At 38.3% G+C, this 21210-nt stretch overlaps 1 protein-coding gene across 1 annotated transcript in view; it reads right to left on the reverse strand.

Moving 5' to 3' along the window:
• Window positions 1-1341: 1341 nt before the first annotated feature.
• HFM1 (helicase for meiosis 1) overlaps window positions 1342-21210 on the reverse strand; it is an 80911-nt gene continuing 61042 nt past the window's right edge. Inside the window, exons 31-39 of the mRNA XM_031457570.2 lie at window positions 15284-15364; window positions 14925-15040; window positions 12796-12875; window positions 11720-11826; window positions 7210-7446; window positions 6085-6175; window positions 3208-3319; window positions 2961-3118; window positions 1342-2208 (exon numbers count right to left, since the gene is read on the reverse strand). Coding sequence (XP_031313430.1) covers window positions 2139-2208; window positions 2961-3118; window positions 3208-3319; window positions 6085-6175; window positions 7210-7446; window positions 11720-11826; window positions 12796-12875; window positions 14925-15040; window positions 15284-15364 — 1052 coding nt within the window. The 3' untranslated portion in view covers window positions 1342-2138. The remainder of the gene's footprint in view (window positions 2209-2960; window positions 3119-3207; window positions 3320-6084; window positions 6176-7209; window positions 7447-11719; window positions 11827-12795; window positions 12876-14924; window positions 15041-15283; window positions 15365-21210) is intronic.

Here is a 21210-nt window from a genome sequence, read left to right on the forward strand (position 1 = left end):
GGTTCATTCTGCATGAATAAATACACCCAATACATTTAGAACAGAAGTTACAAAATAGAAAACCTGAAGGTTATTATTCACTTCATGGAAAGAATACCCAGTGACTGTACTCCGCTAGGTGGTCAGCATGTAACAGGGCTGTGAGTTACATATATTTAATATACACATAATTTCCTCGGTAAACACTTGCACAAAGGAATTTGCTATTCGTCTTGACCACTTATGAAGTTAACCTATTATCTACCCAAGTGTTTCCAAAATTGGCCTGATCATAGAGAATGACTGAGTGCTAGTTAACCCCACAGAATTCCCAGTCCTGCCCACTGCAGAGTCTGAGCCAGTAGCTCTGAGATGAAGTCTAGGAGTTTGTACATTTAATACATTATCCATATATTTCTTACAATGAGGTAAGTTTGAGAAACAGTTTGCTGAGTAAAGCTCAGGTTTCTTATTTTAACATCTAAAGTCCTCCACAGTGTGGCCTTAAGATATAGTTGAAACAGCTCCTACAATAGTAACTTATGTTTAAAATTGTCTATTCATTTTTCCCCAAATAGATACTTTCCTCCCTTGAACTGCTCAAGCAGCTCCCTCGGCCTAGAATCTCCTTCTGTCATAAGACTTTGCCCGTCAAAATCTTAATCATCTTTCAAGACTCAGCTGAAATTTAACTCCTCTAAAAGGCTTCCCTGACCCCATGATCAAGATTTTACTCTCCCTCCTATGAAATCCCACAGTTCTTTAACCTCTACTGCAGCGGCTTGCAGAGCGTGGTCCTTGGAACAGCAGCACTGGCATCGCCTGGCAACTTGGTAGCAGTGCAAATTCTCAGGCCCCGCTCTAGACCCACTGAGTCAGCAACTGGGGATGGTGCCCAGGAACCTGTTTCCAAACAAGCTCTCTTAGAAGATTCCAAAACACCCTTGAAGCTTGAGAACCACTCCTCTAATGTATTCTATACTTTATTATTGCTTTACTATAGGTCTTAATTTCTCTACCAGAATGTAAAGTAAGCTCCACAAGAGGAAAAACGGTGTTTTCATCATCTGGGTCCCTTTGCAGCACCAAGCACAGTGTTTTTCACTGAGCACATCACAGTAAGTCTTGCTGAATTAAATTGCGATTTCCTTAGTGTCAAAGTCTGTATGCAAGATGAGCAGATTGCAGTGCACCAATTTTTCATTTTAATGGTGTTTAATAACCTTTAAAGGTTGTAGCATGATTGATTCAGATGCAGAAACACCGACTGTAAAGATGACTAAATTAAAGGACTGGTTGTTCTTATTTTTCAACAGAGACAAAGCCTCTTAGATTTAAGTTTTTTTCCTCTAAGTTTAATACTATGATGCTTCATAAATATTTACTAATAATAACTAACGACCTCATTTTTCTTTACTTCTCTTGTCTCTAGAGCTTTTACACCTAAAGAAAAATTCCTAAAATTTCTTAAGTGGCTTCAAGTTCACACTGTGTCTACAAATAAGTTAGATAATGAACATTGCTTACAGGGCCTATACACTACTTATCAATAAAGAAATTTGATACAACTCATTGGAAAATAACATAAAATAGCTTTTGCTATAGTAAAAGTCAAGATAACAAAGTTTCCACCACATTGAAAAACAAGCTAAGGAAAAACAACAATCTATATTGATTAATGTTTCATTTATTGTTGCTCAAAATTATATAACAACAGGCTTAGACAGCCACTGGATTCTGAAAAATCTCTAGTAAAACAAAACAATATTGGTGAAAATTTATACAATAAATAGATTCACTGAACTAGCATTATTTTGTTTTCACAGAATGCCTTTCCTCTTGCTAGGAAAATATAAAAATGAAATATTAAATTGTTTCCCATAAAAATCCAATTAATAAACATAATTATTTCTAAATGAAACTTAATTATCAGCTCAGAAACAAAGTCACTGTAAAAATGCTTTCCATGAAGTTACAATATGATGGGAAAAAAACATCAGTCCAAATATTTTGCTGCCAAAAAGTCAACAAAGTTGGTCAAATTCAAGAGAAAAAAATCTGAATAATTACGAACTACTTTTTTTTTAAAAGCATGCTTTATAATTAGGCTTCTTTAAACTTTGTCTTATTAATATAGAAAGCATTTTTGTTTGTTTGTTTTAGAAAATACCATCGAATATTGAAAGAAAAGATTTCATTTCATCAGCTTCATCATTAGGATGATACCTACTGGGGGGAAAAAAGCAAATGTAAAAATAAACATTTTTGTAACACAATTTATTTTTAAGTTCACAACAAATAACGTAATAACAAATATAAAATGGGTAAACTTGAAGATTAATAAGAGGTTAGTTTATCACACAAACTTCAATATGCATAACCTTGCAGAAAGTCTGCAAGGTGAAATCAGACTTCATAAACTGTGAAAGGTAGAGACAAGTATCTTAGATATTTCTTTAAACATATTGGAAAGTAATGCCACTTAATCAGTGTGTCAGCAGGTCTATACACCTCGACTGTTCAAGAGGAGAGGGAATCTGCTAGTGTTACCCATGAAAGTGACCAGCAGTAGGGGAGCAGACTAGACTTAGATCTGACTTTTTCTTTGAACCTGTAGTTATAAAAGATGTTGGTGGCTAAAATACAACTTGAACTTTTGAAAATCTCTTCTGAATTTCTCAAGTGACCTCACACTTTATATTTACAATCGGTATTCAAATCAGTGAAAAAAAAGTGTTTATCAACACAATATAATGTTTTAAGTACTAGCATCAAACACAGGTTCTCAAAAATTGAGGTATTTGATATTTTGAATTACCTCATGAAGCTTAGCTTAACAGGGGTCTAAAATTGTAATGTCTTTAAGTAAATAAAATACATTTAGGTTCTAATCTTTAAAATTAACCAAGGAAAAAGGAATGCTGAACTCATTTGTAAAAGCTTTAATTTACAGTCTTGAAATGTTTTTAAAGAGTTCTTACCTGAAATCAATTTCCTTTTCATATTCTTCACTGTTTCTAACAAAGCAATCCACCTTCTCAACAAAATTTGAAGACTGTGATATTTTTTCAGAGTGAGTGAAGCACAGTTTTTCAATCACTGGTGACAGACTTTGTTGTTTTCTTTCTTGTAAATGGATCTATATTTTGGGTCAAATAAACAGCAATTATTGAAAGTTTAACTATCCAGGCAGTATTTAAAAGAAAAATAAGAAGTGCTTCTTCTCACAGTATCTGCAGTTTCAGCTTGTTGAGGTGGTTTTGTCATGGAGGATGCACCAGGCTTGGACATGGCAGAATCTGATAAATAAATATCTGGCTTCTCATGTGATGAAACAAAACTAAAAATCAAAATGAATTATTTGTAAAATATGGCAAATAAGAGAAACACACCATCCTCATTTAGATCAAAGGTGATTCTTTGAAAAGTATGACTCAAGTTTATCTTATTTATCCCCCCAAAACGATGCTGTTTCATGGAGAACTTGTGTATCTCCTTTCTTTTAGACAAAACAACAATTTATATATTCTAAATTAAGAATACTAGTTTTAAAGGCCTACAGAAAGGATCATTCAATAATTTTCATTGAAATTGAGTCTTATGCTTAATCATCTGTCATCTCGCAGATGGAACATCTTTTCTAAACCCCACTTGCTTAACTTTTAGTCTCCTTCCCCTGTTCTGGTCTCACTACAGACAGACATCTCTAGCTATCTTCTCGTGTATAACTGTATACCAGAACTCGCCTTTGACCTTCTGTATTACATTCATTCATTAAAAAACATTTATTATTCACTACCATCTGCCACATGTTATCGTAGGAGCTAAGCATAAAGTGGTAAACAAATCCTCAGGGAGCTGTCATCTGCAGAGGAGCAGACAATGAATAAACAACAAATACAACTATAGATCCTGGAGTGATATGAAGAAAATGAACTGAGTAATATTATAGGAAGTAACTGTGTGGAGGCACAAACCCACTTTAAAAAGATGGTCACGAATGCCCGTCTGAGGAGGTGACAATTTAAGCTGACACAGGCTAAAATGTGACAGTCATGCAAGGAGCAGTAGGTGGTGGGGGAGGGGGAGGGGAGAATCACTATACTGATAGGACTGAAACTTTCTGTCTTTGATGAATAGCAAAGAATTAAAACAGTAAAAAGGGTATAAAAGGGAAAGCAAGTCTCTTGCCCGCAGACACTCAGGTCCCGCAGGCCGTCTTCCTTGCTGCAACTTCTGACACCAGTTTCTCAGAGGCTTCTTGATAGGATTCCCTTTTAAACCTACTTATCTTCTGTTGGTCACTTCTAAACTCTCCCAGAATTATTCGTGGTTTTCTAAAGGTGTGATGCACAAAATCGTTCACGTGCCTTGTTTTCTTCCCAGTGTGATTTGTCTATTTTCTCTAAACCCACAGCTTTGTTCCAGTTGTTGCTTCCAATCTGTCTTTTCTGTATGACTCAGAGTTAGAATAAATGAATGGAAATGATAAAAGACAAATTTTAGGCAATATTTTAAAAAGCTATTGAATGATCTGAGAGATCCAAACATGGAACAAGCACTTTGGAGCAAACGAGCTCCTGCTCCCTGGAGCTGTCTTGGCAGAGACTGCATGATTACTTGCCAGTGACGCTGGATGGCTAATCAAGGATCCGGTGGTAGGGAGAACAAATGACATTTAAATTAAGTCTCCCTCAACTCTGGAGTTCTCTGAAATCTATGATTCTGTGGTAGTGATGCTAATGATCAGTCAAATGATAAATAAAAGCAAAACTATCAAAAGACACCACACATTTTGAAGTTTTTAAAGAAGGAGAAATAAATAACCCTTAAGCAGAAAACTGGACCCTGAATAAAAAGGGGTTAGCACCTCTCCTCTTTGGGAGAGCTCTGCTCTCCCTTGACCTCTGCAATCAGGTCCCACATCCAGATGCATTTACATTTCTGCAAAGACACTTTAAGCTGAACATTTCTAAAATTATTATAGTTTTTTCCCCCAAATGTCTTATGTGTCCTATATTCTCAAGTAGTATCGCCACCTGCCCACTTGCCATTTATTCTTCCCTCCTCCTTAACTACCACATCCTACCAACTGCTAAATCTGATCTGAGTTATCTGTGACGTACCTCAGAAATCCAGTTCGGCGCCTCAGTTCCTATCACCTCTGCCCCACCTGGAGCCGCATCGCAGACTGCCTTTCTCAGTGGCCGCCATGCCTCTGGTGGTCCCACCCTCTAAAACTCATTCTAAGTATCACTGCTAGAATGACTTTTTTGATTAAATTACTTACCCTTTGCTTAAATGGATGGCTCCTCACTGCCTCCGATGGAGGTCAAAAGCTAGAGGCCCCTAGGCTAAATCTGGCCTGTAAGCATTATTACCATTTGGGGGGGGGGGTGCTGCAGAGTATAATCACGTTTTACAAAGAGTAACTGTCAAAATTGAAAAGTCAGAAGATACCACATAAATTTTTGACTCTTAGTTTTGGGGGAACATCGGGGTATTTGACAACACTAGACTCACATTTCCTGCACAGCAACAACTGGCAGGGGCTGAGTCGTGGCACTCCCGGTAGACAGGGCACTACAGTCAACTGGGCCTATCAACCCCGAAGGCATCTGCGTTTGTGGCCCTGACCTACTGGATCCGGCACAGGTATCCAAATGCGGCATTCAAGGCCCCTCCCAGACCTCAGCAGTCAGCCTCGGCGCTGTGGCCACACGGACCACTCTTCACTGACCCTGAGCATGCGACGCCTTAGCATATGCTGCTTCTCCCTGGAATGCCTTAGTCTCCTCCCTTCTGCTGGTCAAACTCCCATTCAGTTTTCACTTATTGTGAAAAACGGAGGTTCCTCAGCTCCAGCCCCAGAGGCCGTGATTCGGTAATCATGGAGCCCAGGAATGTGTATTTTTAATATATACCCCTACACAATTTTGATTTGGGTGGTCTGACAACAGCACTTTGAGAAACACAGCTCCATGTTTAAGAGGATGCAGGCTGGCTCATACCTTATTCTTCTCTGACATCTAATAACTCGATCCCCATCTCCAGTTACGTATCAAGAGGATATAAAGTTGTAAGTAGTCTAAGTCTAAAACTTGCCTGTTTGACATTTCTGTTTGGAATCTGCTTTTTGATTCTTGGAAGGGTAGCTTACTTTCCCTGGTACTGGAACTCAAAGTGTTTCCAAATCCTATGTAAAGAGAGAACATTTGAAACAGAACGCCAGGAAAGAGCTAAACGGAGTTTTTCACAAGTTCTACGAGGGCTCTCTCCAAACAGACACGACAAGGTTAAGGAGGGAAAAGTCTTCTCAAAAGTCAAATTTAATGTGCACAGAGAAACAAAAGAGCAAAGCTAATGGAATACAAGTACAAAACACACAGGTTAGCTTATTAGTCACTATATTAAAGGGTCTTCAGACCACTATTATTAATTTATTTTTAAGCCATGTAAATGATCAAGTCAAAGTTCATTCAGTATTTTCAATGACTGCAAGGGGCTGATTTCCCTCTGTTATCCATCCTGGGAGAGAGGATCTCCATCTTGCTACCTTGTCTTATCATCAAGATTTTCACCTCTCTGTTTTAGTGAAATAGAGTCAATTCGCCAGTAACTCAAAGGCCTACTCTCGTTATTTTTTGATTGTATATGATTTAAACACACTATCTAATACATGAGAAGCTGACCTTTTCTACTTTATTTATTTATACCTGAAAAGTCAATATTTCTAGTAGAAATAAAAGTTATCTTTTAATGTTCTTTGCTCACATGTGAAAAAAAGAATACTTCAAAAAAATGGAACATTTTTGTCTTTCACAAACATTACCAGACCATGTGAGATCTTAGAATGGAGAGCAGGACTGTGTTTTATAAGGGAAAATTCAATAAACAATCTGAATTTGAATAGAGCCTTTAACAAGATAAGGAGCTGTAGAATAGAAAAAGCTCGTTTGCTGTATCATCATCATGGAATAACGTTGACCTCTGTCCTTGGGGACGGGAAATGTTATTTGTGGGAGGGTCACATTTTTAGTTTTGCTAAAAATTATGATCTTAAAAAAACCAAAGCTAATTAAACAAGCACACAAAAAGGCAAAGAAAATTAGTCCCAAAAGCTAAACTGAAAAATATTCAAAGAATTTTTCATGACATTATTTCATGCTAAAATATATACGTTTCAAATAAAATACATACATACCAAGAAATACATTTGATGCTATTTACCTGATGTTTTGGACTTCTCAGTATCAGCTGAAAAGCTAGTAACTTCTATTAAGTTTTCATCATCAAAATCATCCCAAACTTCATTTCCCAATTCAAAGTTCACATTCAAAAATGAAGAATTACTTTTATCTGCATCTGTCAAATTCTGTTTTCCAGATGCATTAAGATTTCTGTTGAACAGCATTGTGTGATGGGCTTTCTCATATGAAGTTGTAGAACAGGTCCATCTAGAAAAATCTGTCATATTTACGCATAAAAGAGTATAGGTACTTTTTAAACCATATGCACCATTATCTACTGACATATCAAACACATCTTTCAACTACCAGACAGAGGTCTCAAGAAAGCATTGTGGAGTATTATGTTCAACCAATTCTATTTACTGTATGACATGTAGTGATTGATTGCTGCACTGAATGTAATTTTCAAGGTATTCTTCTAGACAGAATTAATTTTCCCTCCTAATTCCTATGCAAGAATAATCTTAATCCAGGATTGCACTGTAACAGCTTCTAAAATGGACTTCCTCTCTCCAGCTCTTCTCCTACAAGTAGTAATTGAGTATTGTTATGAAAATACCTTTTTTTTATTTTTCAGTTTCATTAGGTAGAATTGATACAATTTGACTGCACATATACAATATATTACATGTAAATACATATATAATATATATTGCACATATTTTAAAAATTTACATATATGTACTACCCATTGTTTCTAAGAAGAGTTTAGAGCTCTAGCTTTTTAAACTTACAGTTATCAAAGGAATAAAGCCAACCACAAAATAAGAACAGAATGCAGTAATCCAATCATAAAGGACCGTCAAATGTACTTACACATATTCAAGAAATCAATCACTTAAGTTATAAATAATATGTAGTTCATTTGTGTCCTTTTTTTTTAGATTCCACAGATAAGTGGCATCATATGGCATTTTTCTTTCTTTTTCTGGTGAAAATATACATTTATTTTTCTCCTGCTAAAATACCTTCAGTGTTAGTCATTGTTTATAGCATGGGCTTAGAGCCAGACTACCTGGGTGAAAATTCCACCTCTCTCATATACCAGTCGGATGATCCTAGACAAGTAATTTAAACTCTGAGCCAAGTTTTCTCCTCTGCAAAATGGGGGCAATAATAGTACCTACCACATATGATATGGGGACTTAATGCCTTTACTTGTACAGTTTTCCATAGTAGTGTGCTAATAAGTGTTTAATAACTGCTTCTTCAAAAAAAAGTATATGTATATGCACTATATGTGTTTATTATATGTAAAGGGTTGTTGCACACAATTTACAAATAATGATAAAATATACAGTATTATTAATTGTAAATTCCATATATCTAATCGATTACCACTGAATGTTTTCATTGAATTTTGCCAAACTCTTATATCTGTATCAACCTACGGTTGCAATTGATAAATGAATGTAGTTCTCACCTTAATTTGTCAATTCAAATGTTGTTTGATATTTTTGGTGACTTTAATAAAAGTAAAACAACAAAGACATATATTCGGACTTCACTCATTCATCCATTGGCTTAAGCATTAACTTCTTTGTTGAATTAGATAATAATTTTCAAATGCTAGAAGAACACTCCTTCAATTTTTCATGCTATTCACAATGTAAGGTCAATACACACGACACACCGTTAAATTTAATCTGCACTAGTAACATTTTCTCCATTACTTTCTGAAATCTAAACAATAAACAAAACAATAAATCAAGCCCTGATTTGTAGTGTTTACTGATTTCCATGGTATAAATAGTCCCAGCATGACTGATTTCAAGCTACCAACATGACGCGACGTAACTAAAAGCAAAGTTGGGAAGAAACGGACAATAGCACCCCTTCGAACAGTGTTTCCACCACACAGATACAAACAGATGCAAATAATCTCAAGAATACAGATACCAGCAAAGTGTAGCAGGATAATTAGGAAATGGTTAGTTTTTAATATTTATAGCTTTTGTTTTCAATGTAATTTGTTTAATTGAAAGCTTACATAATTCAACTTTAATAATACCTGAAAGCTTCCCCCAAATTTAACAGTCACCTCTCACAAGCCAGCACAAGCTTGCTCCAGTAAAGCGAGTTTCCTTCACTTTAAGTAACCTCTATCCTTTTCTTCATTATCCAAACCCTTCTCTAGCCTTCAACTGTTCCTACAACTCCAGCTCACATTCCTCTACCTTTGTACCTTGATACACATACAAGCATTACACAACATGCTGTGTCCTGAAAAGAGGAGTAGGTACAAAGGGCAGTGGACATACAATGAGAAGAGGACCGTCTAGCTAGATGGGGACCTGCACCTGAGGAAGGAAGACTGGAGCACATTTATACGCTGAAGAGAAAGAGACTGGCAGTAAGGGGAAGAGGAGAGGGGCAGCTGGTCTCCTGAAGCCGGGGGAGGCAGAACTGGAAGGATTAAGATTATAGACGGAGGGATGAGCCTTGAACAGAAGAAGAGATAATTCTTCTCTTAAAACAAATAAAGAGTTAAGGATGGGTACAGAAATAGAGAAGTATACAGTTGGGGGGCTAGAAAGCTGAAAAGAGTTCATATATCATAGATTTGATTTTTCAATTCTCCACTGGTAACTGAAGTCAATTTCATTTTATAGAAATGGCATTGGACTGGGAATCAAGAGATATGGAATCTATTTCTGGCCCTATCATTAATTAGATATGTGATTTTGGGCAAGTAATTTAATCTCTTTGAGCTTGGCTTCTTTCACTGTAAAATGAGAAATTGCACAAAGGTCCCTCATAATTTAAATTTTATAATTCAACATGCTTTCTGACATTTTTTCTTCTTTTCTTGAAACTGGAATACAGATGATAAAAACTGTCATGTTTTTCTTAAAACATTCTTAAGAGCATTATTTGAATACACTTTAAGTATGTTTTGCCAAAGACTAGTGTGTAAAAAGTATAATTAATATACCCAATTACTATTAATAATAGTACCAGATACTGTGCTAAGAGCTTTACATACATTATCCCATTTAATCCTGAAATCCCTAAATTATAAGCAGATGAGGGAATTGAGACAAAGCGGGTAAGTGCACTTACTATGAAGAGTCATACAACTACTAAATGACAGAGCTAGGATTTGAACCAAAACAGATTATTTCCAGATGCTATAAATTTAACTGCTATACTATACAGTTTCTTCTTTTTAAAAAGGTTGGGGGGGCACTCAGTAAAAGAGGGGCACAGTTATTATTGGGGTTTAAAGTATCCAAATGAGACTTTTACAGCATAATACAAATCACAATTGGAATAACGGGTGGGAAAGAAGTAAAAGTTGAAAAGCTACGTAAAGACAATGTGAAGGTAAACAGAATGAAGAATGAACTCTGGTGTGGAGAAAGGCAGGGAACAGAGCAGCCATACAAGGAATAAGTTAGAGGGCTACAGGTTGAAGGGGGATAAAACCAAGGGAGTTGACAATCTTACAATCTATCCACATTGTGATGATAGTTAGGCTTGGGACAAAGTGGACAAAGGCTCTGATACTCTAGATGTGATCAGGGGATTTTTCTTGATCTGATATTGGGCCTAATGGCTGCCATGGTGTCATAAGAGGTGGGGGGTGCTCCAGCCCCTGCCTAAGTAGGATCTTAAATTATGGCTAGAGAAAGCATAATGCAAAAGAATGAAGGAAAGAGTGGCAACAGAGTCAAAAACAACACACAAATGAAATTGTGTTAAAAAAGCCACCAAGCTTACCATTTCTACATACAGCCACTTGAACAAACAGCTCTGTGGCCACAATTATTTCTCACACGTTTTAACAGACTGGCTGTTAGTAGCATGACCCAGAGCAATGGTGTTATTAATGGCAGGATCTGGAGCGATGATGAATCAGGCCCAAAGCTGAAGAATTTATATGCACTATCTCACTAATTTAATGGCAGACATAGCAAAGCAAACCTAACTTACATGCCAGCTATATCCCACAGACTAGGCAACAGTCTCACATTATCACAGAGAGTGTAAGAACCACAGGTTTAAGAACTGGAGAGATACTAAAGGTCACCCAATTTAATCCCTTAATTTTAAAGATAAGCCTAAGGTCCAAAGAGGTTAGAGAAATTTCCCAAGGTAACGCAGCTATTTTGTAAAACTGGACTAACTTTATAAACACAGAATTATTTTAAATGATTCTAAAGATACATAAAAGTAATAGTTCAGCATTTTAATACTTTGCATATCCAAAGAACCCTTATAATTCTCAGCTTTCCCTCATATTATCTATAAATTACAATAGTCAGTGCTATGTAGGTAAAGATGTTTTACATCTATGACAGACCCAGCAAGACCATCTGAAATAAAAGACCCAAGAATTCGAACTTGGTGCAAGAACTGACGAGAAAGATGTTGCCGAGTGAATAATCATAATAATTTCAGATGCTGGTTTTTCAATAACATTGCTTATCAATCCAAAGCAGTGATAAATCGTATTCTCTCTCAAGTCAACATCAACAGTAATTTACCTCTGTCTTGATACGAAGATGGTTCTCGCTGTTGACCTTTTGCATAGACCTCATGCTGAGCCCTCTGCTCCATCATAGGCACCTCAGGTGTGTTTAAATATTCTGACCTTTATAAATAAAACCATAAAAATGTTAAAGAAAATATTAAAAATTAACCTGACTTTGAAAACTACTTATTCATATAAATGGAAAAAAACTGCTTCATCCACTCAACACTTCTATGATAAACTGTGCTAGCCTGACTAGTAAAGGGTAAAGACAGGTGTTTAATGGAAGTGACAACTATTCAGTCATCTTTACGTGCCCCCAGTAGGCAGAGTTCCGCTACCTGTGTGTAGCCTTAAAAATCTACGGCTCATGCGACTTGCAGTTAGATAACAAAACCAAGGATCTCTTGCAGCAGTGTTGGCGTCTATTCTGATCGGTCAGCGGCTGTTCTGTCCTGGCTGTTCAGTATATTAAATGTCATCCCTGCATGTAAAATGCCTTTATCTGGAAGGGAACTTACATAAACTGCTACCTTTTAGGCATCATAATATGGGAAAAGAATGCTGAGATGTCATTAGGGCCCTCTGCTTACCAGGAATATGAGCTTTGCTTATCTCACCTACATAGTGGGATAAAAATATCTTGGTTTATGAGCCAGGCCTTTGTGAAGGTCAAAAAAAAATAATATACAAAAGTGTAATTTTAAAATTATAAAGTATTTTATAAATCTGAGGTATTATTAATACAGAGTGGGCCCCTAAATGGGAAAGATTAGACTTTACACACCAACACGACTTCTCTTTCTAAAGTATACTCTTGCCACCTGGTAAGTTTGGAAGGCAGAGAGAGCCTGAGGGCATGGCACACAGGATGGGTAGTAAAGTACCCTAGGACTGCAGAGTTCTAAATAAATTTGGGGTACGAAAGACTAGAAAACTCCTATCATGTCACTACTTCACTACGGAGCTAAACGATTGCTGTGATTTAAAGGAAGCCAGTGACCATCTTTCTCTGAATAAGTGATTATCTGGAGGAACAGACAGGTTATGATGAATATTTTACCTTAGATATTAACATTATATTTGTACCTTGATATACTGGGAAGAGAAGTTTTTGGAGTAAAACCAAACTCTTTAAGGTTCACACTTAGAGATTTATTCATCTGCATCTATTAATGAAAAAAAAAATACAGTTCAACTATCAATTTCACATAAATACCTTTTAACAAATGAGCCAGACAGCAAAATTCCTGCTGACACATACAGTCCCCAAACCAATAAATTATAAGAAACACAGGCAAATTCTCAACTCAGATCTCCTTCTCAGGCCCTTCTTAAACACTGACATTCTTCCCGGCTCCCCTCACTAGGCCTTCTTCTCTTCTCACTCTACTCAGTCAGAGATCTCCTTCACTCCCATGGCTTCACGTACCATCCACATGTGAATGATTTTCTAGCTCAGTTCTCTCCTGATTTTCAAATAGCTATATCCAACTGTCTTCAGAACATCTTTACCTAGACATCCTGTAGGCCTCAAAATTCAGTATTTCCTCAGTGATCATGTCTCTTCTCCTCCAAATTTGCTTTCCCTTTAGAGTACCTACCCTAGTGAGGCCCCTCTTTTTTCCCAGTTGTTCAAGCAGAAGGCTGGGCACCATCTTTAACAACTCCTGCTTCACCCCTCATAACCAATTAAGCACCAAGGCAGCAGATTCTACCTCTGAAAAATATTTCAAACCCAGCGACTTCTTTCCACTGCTACTGCCACTACACTAGGCTAGGCCATCATTTTGCCTGGATTACAGCAAAATCTCCCTAATGAGTCCTTGTGTTCCTTTTCTATCATCCTCTAATCCATTCTCTACGCTGCATCCAGAGAGAACTTTATAAAATGCAGTTCTGATCATGCCACTGATTAAAGCCCTGCAGTGGCTTCCTAGTCCTTTTAGGATAAAGTCAAATCCTTAAAATAGCAAAAATGTCCTCATGATGTAGCTCCTACTTCTCCAGTCTCATCTCTCTCCAACCCCCTACTTGTAATTAAACTCCAGAAGGATCGTATCACTTCTGTTTTTAAAAAGCTCTCTCTCTCGCTCAGCTCTGGCCCACTGCATATTCCCTGTATCTGAAACACTTTTCTCCCCCTCTTCACCGCCCCTCTGGTACTCACCTCTGCACACCTGGCTTATGCCTTCATACCCTTCAGGTCTCAATCATGCTTATTAGGAAGCATTTCCTGGCCTATCAAGTGTGGAGCGAGTGCACTTTCTACGTAAGTTCAAGTTGTCTTACACTTCTGCCACAGAATCACTCATCACACTGTAGTGAAAAAGCCTCTTTACTTATTTGTATCCTTCACTCAACTGTAAACTCTGTGAGGATTACAGAGGGACGAAAACGATCTTATCACTGTATCTTCCACACCTACTACAGTGCTTGGCATATGCCTGGTACTCAATGAATATGGAAGGAAAGAAGGAATAATATGGAATGAATCTGAAAAGAAGGAATGAAGGAAAAACTTGGGCTACTAAAAAAAAATTATCTCAGAAAAGGTGGTGGCCATTTCAAACTGCAAGCTTCTCCATGTGTCCCAATATTCTCCTTGTCTTAGCCTCATGACTTAGAATCGTCTTTCTTATAAAAGCCCTAGAAAAGAAACAGGCACTCTGCCATTTTCTTGGTTCTGTTTTGTGGCCCAATCAATTATTTTGCCCTGAATACGATGACTTAGGCCTAGAGTAAGTCTGCTAGCGACTAGCTTGTCAACCAATAGGAACTCCCACTGCTTCATCACTTGAAAGGGAGACTCATCCAGGCACATGGATCAAAACCAGCTTCAGACTTTCCAGCCCACTCCACCACAGATGGAGCCACGGAAGGACAAGAGTGTCAACCGCTGAACCAAGCCAAGAGCTGCGTATCCCTCCCCGTTTCCCTCTTCTTTGGTCAAACAAAACAAAACAAAACAAAACAAAAAAGGCTAATGAGGGAAGGGACTGTATAATTATGCCCCAAAAGTGGATTTACAGATTAATTAAAAACTATAGTATCTTTTCCTATAGAAACAATATTATGAATAACAGTCACGTTCCTAGTCAAGCCTTCGCTGTAACTCTAAAGTACACTGTGGATACCTGCCTAACTGATACACAGAATAAAGGACTATCCATGTACATTTAATTACAGAACAAGGGATACACGTTATTAAAACTAACCTTTAGACGTTTAACTGGAGGAAGAGATGAAACAGCATCCCTGCTTCTTAAATCAGATATATATGATGAAATCGTTGACCCTTTCATTTCTGACTTCTGTGCAACTCCAGTCTTACCTATGAAAATAAATTCTAGATTCTTTAGGTTAAACTTTAGTATTGTTCATATAAAGCCAAATTTCTTCAAAATTTCTAATCTAATATTTACTTTTAAAAAATGTTGCCCACAAAAGAAAAACTTATTTGAGTTATAAGCTGCATGAAATAAATATCATACACAGATAATCAGGGTATCATTACTATTCATCAAAGAAATTTCAATTTTTAAAACTTGAAATAAACTTGTTTAATGGGACTCACAGCAGTCATGTCCACATGTATGTTTATTTTTACAGTGATGATTACATTCTCGGTTCCCAGGTTTTTTGCAGGTAGTCATTCCTAAATTAATATAAGAAAAACAAACCTATTTTCACTATGTCTATTGTTATGATTTTAATTATGATTAATTTTTATCCATTGCCTTTCCTTTCTGGCAGTACAAAGAGATGATGATTTTCACACTCTCTCCTAATCCATTTAATACGTATTTTTAAAAAGATATTTCTGGTAACAGTTAGTCCCTGCCCCACTATTAGCCAGGCCCCAGCTTTTCATAAGAAGCACCCTGAGCCACCTATAAGCTTCTCTTAACCCCCTGATATAAATAGAGCCAACTGTCATAGAATCAGTTAACTCTTGCTGAATGAGGTAAGAATGCAAGTGGAGTTTTGAAAATTTTTTTTCTGCTTTATACTTAATAGCGAAGAACATGGAAAGAAGCAAACCTCATGGCATTTTGATGGCACCACTGACAGCAGCTAGTAGACAGGACACCATACATATTTAATAAATGTTAGAAATAGTGCCTTAGGGGTATAAGAAATTTGCTATATGATTCATAGAGAGACTGCTTCCAGCTTGACCCCTCTAAGCTAGAATTAATATATCCAAATATGTAGTTTACTCTTCATTTACTTTATGTAAGTAGGCTTTTTCTTGATTTTAACTCTTACTAGTAACATGGAGCAAGCGTGTGAATGGCCCCTGAAGGACAGGCAGGATCTGGACAGGAGAAGGGGGCCAGTGGATGTTCCAGGTGGAGGGCATAACATCCAAAGGCAGCAAACCACAGACTGCAGAAACAGAAATCGGTTTATTTTTGCTGGAGCACAGATTTTAAATGAGCTAGAAATGCTGGAGACTGTGAAGAGCTCTGAAAACCTTTATTATCTTTCTTGGTCCTTTACTCTTCATTTTCAGTGTGCTACTCAGTCAGCCTTTTTCAAGGCATGGCACATCTAACTGATAATATGTGTATAGCACCCTGGGGTAAATGAATAAGGCTGCTCGCCATATGACGCAACTGGTTAGATGCCTCGAGGGGTGAGCAGATCAATGTACTGGGTACTGATAGAGTAATAAAATGTCCCTGGCAGCTGGAAGCTGACAGCTGAACCACAGTGTTCCCAAATGAACATAAACAATTTCGGCAGAACATAAACTACATTCAGTTAAGACCGGTCTATGATTGTAGCAGAAGACAGAAAGAAGACTACTGTGTAATTATTTCTGAAAGCAGAGGCAAGGGCAGTGAAGAACCACGAGACTAACTAAACATCTCCCTCTTCTGGTAACACAAATGACTACTATTTCTTTAATCTTCCCATCTCCAAGATAAGACACACCAAAATATCCAGTGTCCCACTGCCGAGAGCACCCAATACAGAACTGACCTCTGCTTTCCCTACACCCTTCTAAGAATCACCGGGTACAAGGTGAACTCCTATAATAAGCTCCTCCCAATGCTGAGACGACCCACAGTTCTGCAGGTGCTGCGCTCTCCTTTGCTGCAGCAAGTTAAAAAATACCGACTTCCCTCTATACAGGTATGCCCCACGCTTTACAAGGTGTGCCATGGTGCTGGCTGAGAAGCTCTGTCCCAGTTCATGATCTCATCTCTTACCTGGTTTCCCTGAATCCAGTCCTACCATGCTGTAATTTACCCTATACGCTGTTGCTTAAGTAACCCTCCTAAAATTCAACTCTGATCAGAGCATTTGCCCACTCAGAAACATTAGCTACTTCCTCTTGCCAACACAATCAATCCCATATTTAAGGTATTTAAATGTAATTAAATGTAATTCTAGCTTTCCTTCTAGCACCCATATCCATCAAAACACATTAACCCTACATCCAACCAAACACATTCACTTGCCATTATTCAAACAGTCCCAAGCCTTTTTGTGATGGTACCTTTGATATTACCTCTGGTCTGAGAAGACCACCCTCTGTCTTTTACAAGCCTATCAACTTTCAAGGGCAACTCCAATGGCACCTCTGTCGTGGAGATCTATCCTGATCACCTCAACTGGAAGTGACTTCTCTCTCCTCTGAGCCCTTGTGGCATTTTCTTCATCCCTCTCACTGTGTATTGCCTTACATTTAACGTATTTACATGAAAACACGGTGGTGAAGTACAGGGCACCATAAACTAGAGCAAGAACACGTGAGTTCTAATATGGGATGTTGTCTGCAGAAAACAGATGGAAGACAGTGCCTGTTTTGTTTACCTCACAGAGGTAAAAAGATAAAATGAAATTAGGTACGTGACAGCATTTTTAAATTAATAAACTAATATGCTAGTGTATGTATTACTTCTACTGTCACATTACTCTAAGATTATACTAGCAAGTATAAAATTGCTCTGTGTGCTATGAAGGCCAGGGGCGCAGCGCTGTGTAACAGGGGGCTGTCCGGGGCAGGAATGGCGCTGAAGGCTGAGGCTGTCCCTGAGGAAGTGATCACTGGATTGAGGACTGAAAAGAGAGGAGTTAACAAGGCAAAGGGGTGGGAGAAAGAACGTTTCAGGCAGGAGGGATGGCACATGAAAAAGCTCCACGACAAGTGGAGCATGGCACATGGAGAAATTAAAAGGTCTTACTTGTTGGCTGGTGCTCAGCAAGCGAGAGACGGCGCACGAGACGCGACCACAGCGGTGGAAAGGTCAGCCTGCGTCCACGGGGAAACGGCCCCACCGTGGCATCCCAGCAACTGCACGTCTCCACGTAGGAAAGGCTCAGTCATTTACAGAATGCCCCCTGATCTTCCCCAGGACATGTCAAGAGAGGCAGTCTTGTGAGGAACTGTTAGAGGCCGTTCCTCATCTGCCTCTTTAGCTGGTCGGAGACTCCCTATCTTGCAGAAAGCTGCCGCAAGGCAGTCTCTCATCCGTCTCCTGGTTCCAGTGAGGCGTAGGACGCTGCCCCTCACCTTTTTCAGGTACAGCTGCAGGCTATAAAGCCGCTTAGCTGCAGCCTCGAGTAGACTCCTCAAAAACAAGGCAACCCACCATTCGTGTCACCTGGCCCCTCCAGTCCAGTGTTAGCCTGTGGGATGATGGATGCAGGCAGCTGATGCCACGCTGATCTCGTTTTGCTGTGCGTGTTAAGTAATAAACTGTCTAAATACAGTTGGGTCTCTTGTGTCCTTACCTGCCAATTCTATGGAGGTGAGGCAAGACTACACAGCAGTCGGCAGCCCACTGCTACTTAGGGACTGAATGACCACGTGATAGTGTGGAAACTTACAGCGGGTTTTAACGACTTGGATCTTTTACTCTAAGAGCTATGGGGAGCCACTGAAATGTTTTAACCAAAGAAGGGACATAACAGAGCATTTTGAAAAAAAATCAATCTACGGAGTGTGGTACAGAGAATGGATTTGAGAGAGGACAGAGTACATTAAAGAAAATCACCGCAGCAGTCTCGAGTGGTATTATTAGCAGATCAAAGAGAATGGACTAACTTGAGAGAGCTATAGAAGGTAAAAATATTTTTAATGCAGAGTCAAGTGCTTTCCTTTCTTGAGCAGCGTATTTTCCATGAAGTCTTACTGTCTTCCTTCTAGTCTAGCAACATCTACCTTAAGTTTCTTTAGCTCATTCAACATTTCCAAGGTGAGGACAACCACATGAAAACACCTGCCCCAGTCACCTCCCCCGTACAGACCCCACCTGCCCTGAGCCCTCCAGCCTCCTCCCAGTGCAAATCTACGCCGGTCCTGCAGGTGTCATCCTGGAGCTTCCTTTCCTTGAGCTCCTGGGCTGAATCTACTATTGCTGGATTCTGACTTTCTCTTTCTTGGCTAACTGCTTTGTTTGATTGTGCTCACCCTCAGACAACTGCCTGATTAAATAATGTGTGAGAATCAAAACTTCCGACTCCTTAAATGTACTAAGATGTCTTTGTTTTACTTTCACACTTAATTGTTTGGCTGTGTATAGAACACAGGGTTGGAAATCATTTTTTCCCTGGATTTTTAAGTTCATTGTCTTGTAGCATCTGGTGTTGCTGATAAAAACACTAAAAATACTGTGATCTTTGTTCCATGGACACATTTGTGATTTTGTCTCATCCATGATGCTCTGAAGTGTTGCCTTCTTCGTAGAGCTTCTTTCCTTCACCCTAACCAGCACCGAGTGAGCCTTTCTGACATGTAGATTTATGCCTCACTTCATCTAGAAAATCTCCTCAGATTATGCCTTCCATCTTCCTGGAACTCGCAGTCGGGTACTGGACCCTGGATCTCCCGCTTGTCTTTCATGTTTTCTATCTCCTTGTCTTTTTGCTTTCATTCAGGTTGTGCTGACATTATCTTCTGCCCTCCAGCTAAGATATTAGGTTTTTTGCTGTTGTTTTTGTTTGTTTCTTCCTGAGTCACCATTTTCACTTCCCTGTGCTCACTCTTGTTCTCCAATTGTTCTTTTTTCTTCATGACATCCTATTCTATTTTATGGTTGCAATTCAGTATTTTAATTTCTCTGAGGTTACTGATTAGTTTATACTACGTTTTATTATATTTCTGAAGTATCCTCCTGCTCCTTCATCCACTTTCTGTTTCCTTATTCTGGGCTTTCTTTCACGTTCCGTATTTTCCTCAAATGTCTCTTCATCTTTGGTTGTCTGCCTATATGGCAGCCCTATTATAGCTCCATTTCACAGATGAGAAAATTCATAGAGCGGTTTGGTAGCAACACGTTCAAGACTAAGCAGATAATAACAGCAAGTGTGAGATTCTGATTCAGGTCGTCTAAATCCAGAGCCTGAGCTCTCAACCACCTGCCTCACTAGCTGCCTTAGGTCTCCCCCTTATAATGCGTTTAATTTATTTAGGGAAGGAATCTACTGTTTGTGGGATGGGAGAACAGGAGGAAATGCCTTGCAGGTGGCTGTTTTGCAATAAGAGATAAGGGGTAACTGTTCCTTATCCCAGGACTTCTAATAGATGAACTTCTAAATAGTACCACAAGATGGTGCACAGTGACTACACACATTTGTTCCCAGAGAGGAAAAACAAACTAGGGCCTGGAAGTCTACTTACAGAGATTCTAGGGACACCCCAACATTTCAAAGCAGAGTTGGAAAGTCTTGTTAGGAATGAGAACTGTATACACAGTTTGTTTACAGAGTGCTAGCATATGGATATTACTTAAGGGACAAAAGCTTTTTTTTTTTTTTTTTTTACTGTATTTCTGCTAGAAATGGTACTTGAAAAATGTAAGTGCTTCCCCACCCCCACTCCACTCCCTACATCCTGAGGATTCTCTGAATTTGCCTTATTAACAGACACAAGCTTACAGAGATTGATAATTGGAAAAATAAGGTTCTCAGAGAAAACTGACCTAAGCTGTACACTTAGGTACAAAGTTAACAGATCCTACACCTCATCACTATCATAACCTGAAATGCATACATTTTCTTAGTTTTGCACATCATACACAAGTTTTTAAAGCTCCAGTTCCAAATATTCAGAGTAAATGAAATTCATTAATGTCAACTAGAAATGTATTTAAAGAAAATATTTAAGACTACTTTAATAGGGTTAATAATGACTAGTAGGGTAAGGCTCCGTTGCTTAAAAAATCCAGAAAAATGTTAAAAATAGCAGGCATCCCTGACACACTTAGCTTCACATCCTAATTATAAATTCAAATAATCTGATCTGTGCATAAGCAGCTGGAGTTAATGTTTTTAAAAGGCTATTACTTTGATTCTGCAGTTCCTGGTTTATGCTAATCATATTTATGCACTTTATGATTTTACCTTCTAAATGAGAGAACAAATCTCCTTTTAATTGTTTGCCAGATATTATACTATTATTTTGTTATTTATCAAAAAAAAGGATAACAGTGATGAATTGGAGTCCTCGATTTTACGATTTAATGCATGTGTACACCAAAGAGTATA

The sequence above is a fragment of the Camelus dromedarius genome, chromosome 9 (genome assembly GCF_036321535.1).
Source record: "Camelus dromedarius isolate mCamDro1 chromosome 9, mCamDro1.pat, whole genome shotgun sequence".
Lineage (NCBI taxonomy): Eukaryota > Metazoa > Chordata > Mammalia > Artiodactyla > Camelidae > Camelus > Camelus dromedarius.